The sequence below is a fragment of the Penicillium waksmanii genome (genome assembly GCF_028829765.1).
Source record: "Penicillium waksmanii strain IBT 27052 chromosome Unknown utg000009l:1.0-4314994.0:1.0-4318279.0, whole genome shotgun sequence".
Lineage (NCBI taxonomy): Eukaryota > Fungi > Ascomycota > Eurotiomycetes > Eurotiales > Aspergillaceae > Penicillium > Penicillium waksmanii.
In genome coordinates this window covers 929,515-944,373 of record NW_026643255.1, presented here as the reverse complement: position 1 = coordinate 944,373, position 14,859 = coordinate 929,515, and the positions used below count along the sequence as shown (strand labels likewise).

General features: G+C 48.6%; 2 protein-coding genes across 2 annotated transcripts; one reads left to right on the top strand and one right to left on the bottom strand.

Moving 5' to 3' along the window:
• Positions 1–77: 77 nt before the first annotated feature.
• N7481_010713 (nuclear pore complex Nup192/Nup205 family protein) lies at positions 78–5,333 on the bottom strand (the record flags this gene model as incomplete). The annotated part of the gene is made up of 5 exons (XM_057269932.1): positions 78–128; positions 190–461; positions 513–668; positions 727–5,073; positions 5,147–5,333. The coding sequence occupies 5 exons, from the start codon at positions 5,331–5,333 to the stop codon at positions 78–80; spliced, it is 5,013 nt and encodes a 1,670-aa protein (XP_057117106.1).
• Positions 5,334–5,779: 446 nt separating this feature from the next.
• atmA (DNA-binding protein kinase TEL1) lies at positions 5,780–14,848 on the top strand (the record flags this gene model as incomplete). Its single annotated transcript, XM_057269931.1, has 8 exons — positions 5,780–5,858; positions 5,929–5,971; positions 6,042–6,895; positions 6,921–7,395; positions 7,450–7,790; positions 7,847–13,740; positions 13,814–14,777; positions 14,829–14,848. 8 exons carry the CDS (start codon positions 5,780–5,782, stop codon positions 14,846–14,848), a joined length of 8,670 nt encoding a protein of 2,889 aa, XP_057117105.1.
• Between the last annotated feature and the right edge of the window lie 11 nt (positions 14,849–14,859).

The window sequence follows — 14,859 nt, the reverse complement described above, 5'->3', positions numbered from 1 at the left end:
CTATATGGTACACGCCATGCCCTCCTGAGCGCCCCGATCCATCCACGGTGAGAAGCAAACCGGATCATTTGACAGTATCATGAGAACGACATGAAACTAGTGGGTTGCTGCACCTCTTGTTCCTCATACTAAAGAGAAAAGTTAGTTAGAAGATCATGTAATTAATGATTGTAGATGAATCGGTCTTACCTGGAGAAATTCGGCGGCTGTCACGAGAGCCATGAAAGATTTGACCAATTCACAGAGGGTCTCTTGATGGTCGGCGTTGCCGCTGCCCCCAATCTTTGCAAATCGCTTGAAGATACCGACCATGCACGACCGGTTCTCCGCAATGAAGACGCGAGTTTGCTCTTTGATTTGCTCGTTGTGGACGCCTCTGGAAAACGCGGCTGACACGATAACACGGATGACGGATAGAAGAAGGTCATAGTACTTTTGGAGAGCATCGGAGTTGTCAATGTCTGTGAGAGTTAGTAAATTATTCTTGTGTTTCACTCAGGAACATAACTGACCAATGCCAATATCGGGATCAGCGGCAAATAGTTGTGATTCGCGAACCGAATCGAACAGGCCAGACTTCAGAACATAGGTAGCACCGTTCTTGGACTGAGCAAGCTGCTGGAGAAGCGCTAGTAATGATTCGTAGTATGCTAGCAGGGCAGGGGTATCTGAGAAAAAAAATTAGAAAAACGAAATCAACCAAATGATTTGGGATATTGAACCTACCAACTGCTTGAGCATTCCGCAACTCGACTGGTAGTGACCTGATGGCATCCATGAAAAGACTCAGGTAGTTCGATTGGGAGACAAGTTCGGCTAGGACACCATCTGTCTTGTTGTCCAGAGCCCCGAGGCAATTCAAGAGCAGAAGAGCTGCAGTCCGACAACTTTCCTGGCCAGTGTATGCATCGTCACAGATAGTCTCGACAAAACTTGGACCAGCAGTCCTGACAACTCGCTGGGTATGACGCCTCAGGTTATCGTGTGTTGAATCGGAGGATGTAATACGGGATAGATACTGGGCCGAAATGCTGTACAGGACCTCTCGCAAACCCACATTGTCCGAAGCCACCAAAATTCCTCGGACCGAAACTTGGAAAAGTTGGAGTAGTTTTTCGTCAATGATGTCTCCACTCTGCGAGGCGGGACCAACAGACATGTCGGACGTCAGCTTGCTGATCAGTGTCTCTGCCAACCGTGCCAGCTCAGCGGCCTCGGACGAATCTCCCTCAATAGCGGCCTCGAGCTTGGGAAGGACCAATTGGATGGCATGCAGAACAAATGTCGGCCTGCTCGCCTCATCAATGATGGAACACGTGGTGATTGTGGTGATAAGTTCTGTCCATGAGCGGAGGGCGAGGTAGTGGTTGCGTTGAATCTGACGGTTTTGGTTCGTCGCAAGAACAAACAACTTCAGTTCCTCTGCCTCTAATTGGAATTGCTCCTCGTCATGAGGACGAGGTGGACCGCTGCCAAATATGTCTAACTTATGAGCATAAATCAGCTCTTCTAACTCCGCGACGTTGCAAAGAACCGGCGAGTCCTCCTCCTGCTTAGAGCAAACTTCGGCAACAACATTGGCAAGCATGGGCAGCGGAGGTAGCTCCCTCTTCCAGCCGATATCCAAGTCGGCAAAGTCAAATAGGTCAAAGACCGAAGGATGAGAAAATGGCTGACCATCCTCCTGAACTGAAGTTCCAAGCAACGTCGATAAGATCTCTGTCTGAAGTGTTGGTGATCCAATCTTGGCCGCCGAGCGAATCTCAGTTGCAGCATATGCGAATAGGTGGCTTCGATACAGCAAGAACTCTGCCAATGCCGAGGTGGCATCTGTAAGCCAAAACTGATCTGAGGATATCGGGTGGCCATTCCAGGGTGTGTTGATTCCAACGATAGGCTGACCAGCGAACATGTTGGCCAAGAATCCGTGCGCTCGCATTTCGCCCAGAGTGAAATAGCTCGCAAGTTTCGAAGACCACAGATGCTTCAGGACCTCAAAAGCCATGCGTTTGAGGTGAATAGTCCATGAGATCAAGCTATCACCGACCGTGTCCGGATAAGTTTGAAGGAAGCCAATGATGGAATGTAGCAGGGAAATCCGATTTGCAAACAAACCCTCTGCAGACACATCCAGGATATTACTGATGCAACTGAAACCCAACAGGAGATGGGCCACGGTGGGTCGGTCCGTGATCATGCTCAGACAGCTATTCAGGAGCGCCAGCAAACTTTCTCGAATGACATAGCCAGCAGCCTCAGTGCCATACTCCAGCTCTCTTGAGTCGGGGTCCATCATAGAAACAAGAGAGCGAGATACACTGTCGACATCGACCTCGCCAGCCAGCACCTCGACGATTTTGTTCGAAGATTGCCACTTTGCAAGTTCCGGGGAAGACATTTTGTTCAGCTTACGGGAGCTTGTAAGTTTCTCCAGCAAAGCCATTGAAGTGACCGTAAGTTGCTGGTGCCCAGTACCACAATAAAGACAGAGAGCGGGCACCAGGGTCAAATTGTTCAGCACGCTATCCTCGAAGGAAGCTAGCGTCGAGTTTGCAACACTGGTTCGGTTGGCTGTAGGGTGAGATCGGAGTAAAGGTCTGACGATATTGAAATAAGTAGACTGAAGATCGACGACCAGATTCATGACTTCGACACTGCGGAGGAGAGTCAAAACCAAGACAGAGTCAGAAGATGCACGTGCAATCTCAGAAACATCCTGCTGACTGGTCGCGAACAAGGCTTTGAGTACATCCTCATTAAAAAGCCATTCCATAACACGGGAAAATGGGTGAAGTCGAACATAGTCGGTGACTGTAGTTGTTCCAGGAGGGGTGAGATTCGGTTGACTGAATACGGTGACGAATTCTTCATTGAAGGACCTTAAGCTCGCCACAATGAATTCCAAGCAATTATGGTTCAGTAGACGAGACTGGTACTCATTAAGATCTTGGGGCTTTCGGGTCATAGCATGTCCTAGAACGAAGTCGACATATGGTTCGATTCCAGCCATGCGATATGTTGATCCGAGATTGTCGGTGAAAGACACTGCCAGGGATTTTTCGATGGTAGAGGCGGGCGCAACAAGGGAATTGAGCAGAAGAACAAATGTGTTAGTTTGATCGAAGCTCTCACCAATCTTCTGCAAGGATTGCTGCTGATTGAAAGCAGAAATTTCGGAGGCAGCGGGGACTTTGCCAATGGCCGACGCAGCCAAGGAGCCAGAGGATAACCAGTTGTCGATAGAAATCCACATTGATTCCCCATAAGCGGGTGTCTTTTCAACCATCAATGCCGTGAGCGTGGCAAAAGTAGTTGCCCTCAGATGGGTTGGTATCGGGCCACTGCAGAGACGCAGAAGAGTTTCAATAACTTTAAATGTTTGATTCTGCAGCATCCAGTCTCTGACAGCTGCACTGTTCTTGCACAAGTGTCCCATGAGGCGAAGGTAGCAGGTAAGCATAACTGGACTTTCAGGCTCGCTCATATCGACCGGATCTGGCTTGCGGGAACGAAGCTGGCCCTGCTGGGTATTGCCACCACTAGAAGGCTTTTCGTTGACGCGAGTGGCATATAGATTGAGCTCGGCGAACATTTGTGTCCAGTTCATGCTCGATGAGCGTTTCATCTTAGAGCCCATAAACTTGTCTTCCTCGGACAGAAACCTATGCGCAGCCAATGCGTTCTCATCACCGCCGGAAATGGAGCAAAGCATTTCACAGAAGGCGCTGACACGAGGAACTGTCTGGCGCTTGGAAGCCCATTGAAGGAAACCGTAAAGGTTGCTATCGGGGTCACTCCAAAATTCCTGGGCGGCTTCTTCTCGGTTTTCGAAAGCGAAAGAGATGATCATCAGCAGAGACTCCAAATGTGTTCGAGCCTCTACCAGCCCACGATGAAGGCTAGATGTCAGACCATCCCTTAAGGCAGTAAGCTGGTCTAAGCGCTGGTTATCCTCCTCTGTCTTGAGTTTGCGGATTGCATCAGGCATGTTGGCAATGCACGATTCGACAAACCCTTGGAAATTTTCCATCAGAAGCTCCTTCATGAAGTTACTGCAACGATCGGATTCCGGGAGGGGGATGTCGCTTTCCCTAAGAAGCAGTGCTACCAACTCACTGCGGGCTGGATCAGCCCATTCTTCGCTGTTGACATTGGAGCAAATCGCGAGCATGAAGTCGAGGGCGCCTTCGTCAAGACTGGTGATGAATTGTTTCTGCCATCCTTTTGATTCCGCTTCAATATCGACGCCTGTTGGGTGGGAAGTCGGACTGTCGTCATAGTACCACCCACTATACACTGCAAGCCACAGGGAAATGATAGCGGCATGGAAGTTCGGTAGTTTCCACGCCTGGCCATCTTTGGCCGTGGTAATGGCCGTGTGCAAGCTGCGCGCTTGCTCGCGAGATACACTAGTGTTCTCAGGTGTCCCATACCGCGCAAATGACTCGATTGCAACAGGCATGTAATGGATCAGCAGTCCATCGAAACGATCGATCTTTTTCAAAATATTGACAAGAACGCGAAGATCTTCAGAGCTCAGGTAGGTGGACTTAAAGAGGTAGAAAAGGATTGCGCTCAGTGACTCGTGCTGCTGTTGCAGGCTACGCCGCTGGTATTCAATAGCTTCCATGATATCTGCATCCCCCTCTTGGCCGACGATCGATGCCTTCTGGAGCTGGTCCCCAAGCAATGACAGCCATTTCTCAATGCTTCCCATAGAGTCCATGGCTTTCCTTGCGAACAATGACGCATTGTGCATGGGGGCCCCGTTTTTGATATCCAGCACGAAGGAAACGGTTTCTTGCATCATTATGTGGGTTGACTCGTGTTCCACCTCGAAGGATTCGCGGAGGACAAGGCGTAAACATTCTAAGATGTAGTGTCGGCGCTCGTGGAATCGCATGATCGCAGCAATCAGAGGGGGTCGATCGAGGCGCTGTGAATCTTCCTGAGCGGCCAGGAACAGTACTGCAGCCTCCAGTTCGTCCAGGTCCAGGGCATCGGCCAGCAAGAGCGCGCCTTGCTGGAAGTCTCCATTGATCGAATACTCCACATCGGCAACTGTGATTTTCCCTATGTTTGCAAGTAACGAGTCAGCGAGAGCGCTACAACAAGAAAGAGAATATGATAAACGGATGGTACTCACCTGTCAGAACCTTTTGGCGACTGGCATTGTTTTTGGCAGGTTTGTCTAGGAGTTTTCGGAAGTCTTCAATATGGGTCTCCAATTCAAAACACAGCCGCTCGATATTTGTCAAAGATGATTCCGAGACGGCCGAAAGATCCTGATAAAGGCCACGCAGACCTGCCAGGTTATCGTGAAGCTCTGCCATGGCGGCGCGGGGTGAAGGAGGTGGAAAAGGCAGCTTAGAGAGCTCAGCAATTGTTGTTACCAAAATTCCGGGCGGTGAGTAGCAAGCAACTTCCCACTGGTTGCGACAATCTTCAAATTAGTAGTTAGTTGGTTCATGCTAACTATTGTGGAGAATTTCTGATTATTTGGGATAAGACATACCAGATCAATGAAATCAATGCTAATTATATGATATATTTCAGGTTTTTCTAAACTGCCAACTTGTCCCTGCGCCGAAGGCTATGCTGCGTTTTCTGCACCGGGCGGTGATCCTCTTTCTGCCGCTCCGCAGTTGACTTGATCAACAAACACCGCGACATCGATCAGACAACTACAGGATCGCAAAATGGCGGACTGAATAACCCCTCGTGGTAGCGGATTGTCATTTTTACGACTGAAATTACCTCCGTAGCTCACTCACTCGCGATGGGGGAGTTGTTGATAGAAAAGGCGCTTGGGCAGCTATCTTCGGACAAGCAGAAAGAGCGCATCGACGGTCTAACAGGTCTGTTGCTGTTCAAATACATGAATTTTACACAAAAGAGCTTATACTGATCAGAATACATATGAAAAAGACCTCAAATATATATTACAGCAAAACAAAGGAAGCTCAAGACTGTAAGCCTTTGTCAAAACTCGCACAAGTGCCAGTTTCCCCGACCCTGACATGCGGCTGAACTTTATCTAGCTCGGACCTCAATGACAAGGCCTGTCATAAGATTTTTGAGTCTTTATTTCGGTTTATTGCATCGGAAAGACCTGCTTTCATTCGAGCGCAACGGTCAAGTTCCAGAAGCCCCGTTGTCTCCCGCCTATCCACATGTGCCTCTGTCATTCGAACGGCTGTGGACGTCTTCCTGCGCAACCTGAGAACCAAGACGGTCCGCGCGATTATTGACCACATCACGGACACCATACCCGTCCCCGGAGAAGGCCTATGGGACGTTCTTAGCGTGGATTATACCAAATGCCTGACTTCATTACTTCGCTACGCGCCTCACAATGAGCATTTGGGCGATGCGGAATGGGAAAAGCTTATCGAATTTTGCTTAGCAGTCATCAAGACCCAGGAGGGTAATGAAAGCCAACTCGGTATCAGAAGTGGCAATAGATCTGCTCCGGAAGACCTGCTAGATGCCAGCGACAGTCGTTCAACACCGGTCAGACTGACGACACCCGTGCCTGCAAATAGGGGAAAGTCTACGAGCAATATCAATGCCATAGGCGAAGTGGTAGAATGTGTCCAACTTCTGACAGTAAGCCCCTGTGCTCCTGTTCAGGCTGCTGCTGAGACTATCCTGCAAGCCCTGGTTGAGTTTGTCATAACTTCCCCCGCGATTGCTGGGAACACGCAACAATTGGCATTCAGCAGCATAAATGCAGTGGCCCTGAAAGTGTTATTTGACCAATCAGATCTCGTTAGATCATCTACGCTAGGGCTTATTCCCGTGGTTCGACGCCTTTGGCCCACAAAACTCATGAAACTGAAGGATGAGTTGTTGATTACGTTAATGGTTTGGATGGTGGTTTTGTTTGGGGGGGGTCCAAGGAGATCCATCCGAGACAGTCACACGATCGATTGAGGACCTGATAGATACTTTACATTCCGAGTATTTGAAACGACCGGAGAAAGATCTGCTCCAGATTGACGATATTACCTTGGACAGTACACCAGTGGAAAACAACCGTCCTGTTTACGGACCGTGTCTCGGGAGTTCCCGATCGGAACACAACTGGACGGTTATTTGGTCCATCGCAAATCTTTCAAAGCTGTCAGGAAATTCCCAAGTTCACTCCCCTGATCACGATGTTGCAGACGACAAGTCAAGCAAAAGGCGACGTTTCAATTCTGTAGTCGATGACATTTTTCGGGATGCAGTATCGGCAACAGGCACACGGCGGGTTTGCGCACTGCAACTAGTTCCGTTCCTTGCGAACGAGCGGAGTATCGGGCAAAAAGAGGATCTAATCCAACGGCTTGTCCCGAATATTCTTGACGACAATAGTGCTATCTCTTCGTGGACTATGGTGGCACTAGCCAGGTCAGTGCACCAATATTCGAGATTCTATTTCTGTCTAACCGATTTTTAAAACAGCCTTGTCAATGGCCCTGACGCTCAGCTACCAGTATTGAAAAGCTCGTGGGTGCGCGTTATGGATCTTTCATCTCGTGTGATATCGTCATTTCCCACTTCGAGGGCCGCCTGCAATCTAATGGGCCTGATCCTCGAGGCAGACTTGTTGGAAAATCCTGTCGTGACAGATCATATACGTTCAATGTTGATATCTGCAAACTTGAATGGGCCCTCTTCAATTTCGGACGCCTCTTTAAGCCTATGGGTCTCCATAGCGCGGCGAAAAACACAATTGAATTTGGCCTCTGTTCAAAGTGCGTCAAAGCAGATATGTAGTTGGCTGAGGGAAGTTTGGACAATTGGTAAGCTACACAGCAGTCTCCTCTGATAGTTCTACTTTGCTCACTGTGCTACTCAGGCACCGTTACCGATCGAGTTCAAACTGCCCAAGTTTCGATGTTTGCACGCCCACTCAGCTTGCTCCACCTTTTCATGGCATGTACTGGCAGACCATGTAATTTACCCCTTGACCAAGTGCCAGGGCCAACGGGACCTATAGCTGGGACATGGCTTTTGTTTCACGAAAACAGGGAGCTTCTAGAATATCTCTTCAGCGTCGACAAGGCTTTCCAAAATGCCAACCCCTGGGGTAGACAAGGTTCATGGGATCTGAGCCCATCGACCCGACAAGATGCCGATGACCTGGTAATACTAGAGCTGTTGAGATCAAAAGGGGAATTCTTCGTTCAGGCCTGGCAGACAATCGCCGAAGATAAATCCGTCCATCTTACTACAGATATCCTGCAAATCTTGACATCGTTTTGCACCACAACATCTCTTTTTCTGGCTTGCCTGCCAGAAAAGCTTGGATCTCAGAGCGAAGAGATTCTTCAAAATTGCCAATTCCTCTGGAAATGCATATGTGATTCCTTTGCAGTTTCTGGTCCGATGTCCACCCTTCCATGTCTCGAAATCTTGTCACCGATCCTTCCGTCATCCCTACCCGCTGTTGACGATATCCGCTGGAAGGCTCTTCATCCGCTGATGATCCCACTCTCAGACCTACTTGAGACCTTTCGCGAGAGGAAGAAGGTAGAGCAATCCTTTCCCAGTGATCTTATGGACCTGGACGAGCACATGTCAGGTCGAGAAGATGAAGCATCCGCAGATCAAACAATAATTTCTCAGAACCGACAATATGGCAGATTGATTACGGACGCATCTACATTCCAACGCCTCCTGACTATCCAAGTATCTGTTCTTAGGCGATTTCATGACAAGACTAGTGAATCGGGGCTGTCGACTTTGGTCGAATATCTGGTTGGCTTGGATGAGGCAGACCTGCTCTCCGCATCCCGGTTTTTATCTGATCTCTATCATGGTATATCAGCGGCAGAAAGAGAAGACCTTCTGCAAGTCCTCGAGCACGTTGGAGAGAAATGCCTCCAGTCGTATGAAATGGAACGCTGTGAGGCCTCTCACGGTATCTGTATTAACATGATGTCTGGCTTTGTTTCATCTTGGGCAAGCAATCAGAATGACACGCTCAATGAATCGGCTATGGATCTCTACGATTGGTTCATTCAGGTTCTACTGACCAAAAAGCGAGCATCGCCAAGAGTTTATATCCTGCTGCTCGAACTTTTGCACGCCATGCTCAATGCTTGTCCCTCATACGGCTCTGATCAACTTCTTCCGTCACCGCGCACAAGCCTTTTTCAAATCTTGCAAGAAGGAGATATTGTTGTCAAGTTCACCGCCGCAAGACTAATTCCAACTTTCTTCGAGCGATTCCCTTTCAAGGATCACGATGCCATGTTCGATGACGTGCTAGAGAATTTGCCCAGAGATCCAGACTGGATTGAAGGAATTGCGCTTCGTCTTTTTGTTTTGTCTCGACTGGCCTCAAAATGGCACACTTTGCTGCGCCGAAGTATATATCACATGTTTGAAACCCCAGCTCAGGTCCCTCTTTCTCTGGATTATGCCCGAAAATGTGTGAAGTCTGTTTCGAACGCGCTTGGTCTAGACAACCCTCAGGAACTATTTCGTCTATTTGCCTCTCAAATTCTCTATACCTGGACAGAAACCCAAAGTGTCATGTCTATGCCGTTTAGTATGTTCGCATATGCAAGTCTCCAAGAAATGTTGGCAGATGTCAAGGAGGAGATTATTGGACAAATGATGATGCGAGCCAAGGAGTCTGAAACTCATGAGCTCGCAGCTTACTTAAATATAGCTCACGAAGAGCTCATCAGGAGTTCATTCTCAAAAGCAGAAGCTTACAGCATTGCCCGGGACATCAGCATCCCCCCAGAACAGGGAAGTCAACCCAAAGGCGTGGAGGTTCTACTGAGAAAATTACTCGGTGCTGATGGGTTTATGAAAGAAGTCGAATCTCACTTTCCAAATATTATTGTCACTTTCTTCAAATCACTTGACCGCTATGATCAGATCGAGCGAGCTTTTTCAAAACGACCAAGCTTTCGCTATGCACTTGAAATTCAGACGTCCATTCTCCAAAAGTGTGCAACAGAGAGCACTTTGCCTCCCGGCCAACAACCCTCCTTTCGGGCCCGTTATCTTCTTGATGAACTAGACTTTCTTTGCAAACGCACGGGGTTTGAGGTCGAGTCAATCTGGACGCCTACGCTTGCTACCTTTGTGTGTCGATCTCTTCTGGAATCAATACACCCTGCCCTTGGATCTCTTCACATGTGCTCTGTGATTCGAAAAATCAGAATCCTTGTTTCTTTATCAGGACCAATAGTTCTTCAGGACTATCCTTTCGAGATGCTACTTCACTCAATTCGCCCACTTTTGGCGGAGATCCAGTGTTCCGAAGATGCGCTGGGAATCTTTTGGTACCTCCTTGAAGCTGGAAAGCCATATTTGGCTGCAAACCCCGGATTTACGGCTGGGATAATCCTTACCACGTTCGTGACCCTGCGCAAATTATTCTCCCTGGAGATGGGAGATAATACCGAGGAAGGTCAATTCAAGGCAGCTTTGAAGAGCGCCCAAAGATTCCACGAATGGCTTTGCGGGCTGGTGAGAGAATACAGCTCCCCAGGATGGGAGCCTCATGGCCAGGAAACCTTCCCAAGGCTTTTAGCTTTGGCTGAAGAGATATCAGCACCAGATGGCTCACCAAGCATGGAGAATGAAAAGAAGTTAGTTCTCGAAGTTCTCACAGATCGTGATTCACTACACCCCCTCATGGGCGAAGCGATTGCGGATGTTGTTCTCTCCCTTCTGTGCCCTGAATTCAATTGGTCGTTTAATGTCGGTGTCGAACGTGCCGAAGACAAATTTGATTCCACCTCTCAAGTTATTTCACTGTGGCATACTCTTAACAAGTTTGATGGTGGATCGGAGTACCGGCTCTGGGCCGCCTCAGTCATCGGGCGCTCATTTGCGAGAACGGGAAAAGTTGATGAGAACCTATTACGAGAGCAGGATCTCACTTTGTTCAAAATTGTCGAGCTGAGTGACCAGTCAAATATCTTCTGCTACTCCAAAGCTCGAGTAATCCAAGCCCTGTGTGAGAAGTTACAGATCCAAGACAACAGAGAAGCCGGATTGATCGAACACACATTACAACTGATCTTGAGCAAGATCACCCAATCCCCAAACCTCCAAGGCTGCGCCGAGGTCATTCCAGAATCACTGATGAAAGCCCTCATTTGGAGTCCTTACACCTGTCCTACAATACCCCTTTCGCCGTCGGAGCTAGAGCGATGCAACAGAACAGACATATCAGCTGATGGGCTCACAGTCGCCGAGTGGGCCCGTACAATTTCGCTCTTCCTTTCCAATGCTTCATTAGAAGATCCTGTAATTGGGCCATTGTGCAAGATTCTCAACGTTATTCCCGATCTAGCTGTTCAGATCTTACCATACATCATTCATGATGTGTTGCTGGCAGAAGGGGGTGACACACCGACAAGACAAGTCATTTCAGAATCTTTCAAGCAAATCTTGAGCGATGTGCGCGAGGAGAGCGTTTTGCATGCACGACTCGTCATCACATGTGTCTTGTATCTTCGGAATCAGCCGGTGCCAGACGAAGTCACGATCGTCCAGCGTGACAGATGGCTTGACATAGATTTCGGCGAGGCATCCTCCGCGGCACACTACTGTGGCCTTCAGAAAACATCTCTTCTATTCCTTGAGATTGAGGCATCCAGAGCAATTGGGGCTTCTCGTCGGGCTTCTGTTGCCAAGTTCGAACCGCCAGTTGGTTTGTTGCACAATGTCTTCAAAAACATTGATGATCCAGATCTTTTTTACGGAATCCAGCAGAGCTCGTCGCTAAGTACAGTCATGGAGCGACTGGAGTATGAGAGCTCGGGCTTCAAGAATCTGCTCTTCCAGAGTGCTCAGTATGACAGCGAAATCCAGATGTTGGGCCACGGCAATGCTTACGGAGTTTTGAAAGCTCTTAACTCCACTAATCTTCAAGGTATTGCGAACACGATGGTGAATGCCTCAGGAAGTGCGAAGGAAATGTCGATCTCTTTTGATAGTACCCTCAAAGCCGCAACGAACCTTCAGCAATGGGACATTCCTATCTCGCCCTTTGAATCATCCCCACAAAGCATGACCTTCCGCGCATTTCAGAGCTTGAACGCATCTTCGTCCTTGTCAGAGATTAATATTTCTATCGACAGCTCTCTTCTGACAACCCTTGATGCTGCTATCGAGAACGGCCAATCAACCATGCAACTACGAGCTGCGATGCGCAGCCTGGGAGTTCTGACAGAAATGCGTGATATCCTCCGGTCATCATCTTCTGATGACATGCGGAATGAATGGAATGAGATCATCGGTCGGAGCAGCTGGCTAAAAACTGAAAGTTACCATGAAGTTGGTGAGATATTGAGCTGGCACGAGGGCCTTTGCTCCTCGATAAGAAAGAACGATGCCTTGCAATCAAAGCTGAATTTGACCCCCGGAGACTCGCGTCTTCTTGAGGCCAAAGTCTTTCGCCAATCGCTAGAAATCACAAGGAGTCACGGAATCTCACAGGCGTCTCTGAAATCCGCAATCAGTCTTTCCAAGCTCTCTGAGCCCTGTGCTGAACTGGGAATCAACATTGACGGTGCAGCGCAATTCGATCTTGCAAATGTTTTGTGGGACCAGGGCGAAATGACAGCTTCGATTAGAATGCTTCAACAACTCAGGGGTTACAACGATCTGTATAAGCAAGCAATCCCTCTTAGTCGTGCTGAGTTGCTCGTGACTTTGGGTCACCATGTCGCTGAGGCTCGATTAGAGAAACCAGAAGCGATTCTTCAAGATTACTTGTACCCGGCAGTGAAAGAACTAAAAGGAGCATCCGATGGGGAAGCAGCTGGGCGGGTCTATCACGGATTTGCTGCGTTCTGCGACCAACAGCTCCTGAACCAGGATGGCCTAGAAGACTTCAGACGAGTGCAGCAGCTTCGTGATCGCAAAGAGAAGGAGCTTCAGAGCCTTGAAGAGATGATGAAAATTTCCACAGGCCGCGAAAGGGAGTCCATGAAAATCTTCCGAGCCAAAACGAAGCAATGGTTCGATCTCGATGATCGCGAATTTCAGCGTCTATCACGAAGTCGAGAAGCGTTCCTACAGCAGTGTCTCGAAAACTATCTCCTTGCCTTAAGGGAGAGCGACGCATACAACAACGATGCTCTACGGTTTTGTGCGCTTTGGTTCGATAAATCAGACAGCAAGATCGCAAACACCGCAGTCTCCCGCTATCTGAACGATGTCCCAAGCCGGAAGTTCGCACCGCTCATGAATCAATTGTCTTCTCGACTGCTCGACGTGTCCGATGACTTCCAGAAATTATTGACGGGATTAGTATTCCAAGTTTGTGCTCAACATCCATTCCACGGCATGTATCAAATATTTGCTAGTAGCAAATCTAAGGGAGGCAAAGACCAATCCTCACACTCCCGTTTCCTCGCCGCCAACAAACTTGTGGATCGCTTGAAGAATGATAAGACCATCGGTCCAACCTGGATTGCTGTTCATAATATGAACATCACATACGTACGGTTTGCCGTTGATCGAATGGACAACAAGTACAAAAGCGGAGCCAAGATTGCCTTGAAAAAGCTGCCTACAGGTGAGCGTCTTGGGCAAGACGTGACAACGTACAGGCTTCCTCCGCCCACCATGAAAATTGAACTTCGAGAGGACTGTGACTACAGCAATGTCCCTACAACGGCTAAGTTCCAGTCGGAGTTCACACTTGCGTCAGGCGTTAGTGCACCCAAAATTGTGACTGCGATCGCGAGTGATGGTGTCCGCTACAAGCAGCTGGTAAGTCACCCCCAAGGAGATACTCATAAGTTTCTGAAGCGTAAATCCATGGCCCATGCTAACTGATACATAGTACAAAGGAGGAAACGACGACCTTCGCCAGGACACGATCATGGAGCAAGTCTTTGAGCAAGTTAGCAGTCTGCTCAAAGACCATCAGCCTACTCGGCAACGAAACCTCGGGATCAGAACCTATAAGGTTCTTCCTCTCACTCTCAATGCAGGAATCATTGAATTTGTTCCTAACACTATTCCTTTGAATGACTTTCTAATGCCTGCGCACCAGCGGTATTTCCCGAAGGATATGAAGCCCAACTCCTGCCGGAAGCATATCGCCGATGTGCAGACCAAGTCATTCGAGCAACGCGTCAGAACTTATCGTCAAGTCACAGAACATTTCCACCCAGTCATGAAATACTTCTTCATGGAGAGGTTCAACAACCCAGACGATTGGTTCAGCAAGCGAATTTCGTACACGAGGAGCACAGCTGCGATCTCGATCCTCGGACATGTTCTTGGACTTGGCGACCGACATGGCCACAATATTTTGCTTGATGAGAAGACTGGAGAGGTGATTCACATCGATCTGGGCGTGGCATTTGAACAAGGCCGTATCTTGCCAGTCCCTGAAGTCGTGCCTTTCCGCTTGACTAGAGATTTGGTTGATGGATTCGGCATTACCAAAACCGAAGGGATCTTCAGGAGGTGTTGTGAATTCACACTGGAGGCCCTCCGACAAGAGTCCTACAGTATCATGACAATTTTGGACGTTCTTCGTTATGATCCACTTTACAGCTGGACTGTGTCACCTCTGCGAATGAAGAAAATGCAGGATAATCAAGAGGGAGGCGATGAGCCACCAGTAATTACCGGGGCCACTGACAAAGGCTCGAGCCCGACCAATGAGCCTAGCGAAGCTGATAGAGCTTTGACAGTGGTCGCTAAGAAATTGAGCAAGACGCTGAGCGTTACTGCTACGGTCAATGAGCTTATCCAACAGTCAACCGACGAGAAAAATCTTGCTGTTCTATACTGCGGTAGGTTTCCCCAAAATCCTGATACTCAATTAGAACTAACTAGGCTTTTAGGTTGGGCCGCTTATGCTTAGCACTTCTAGTT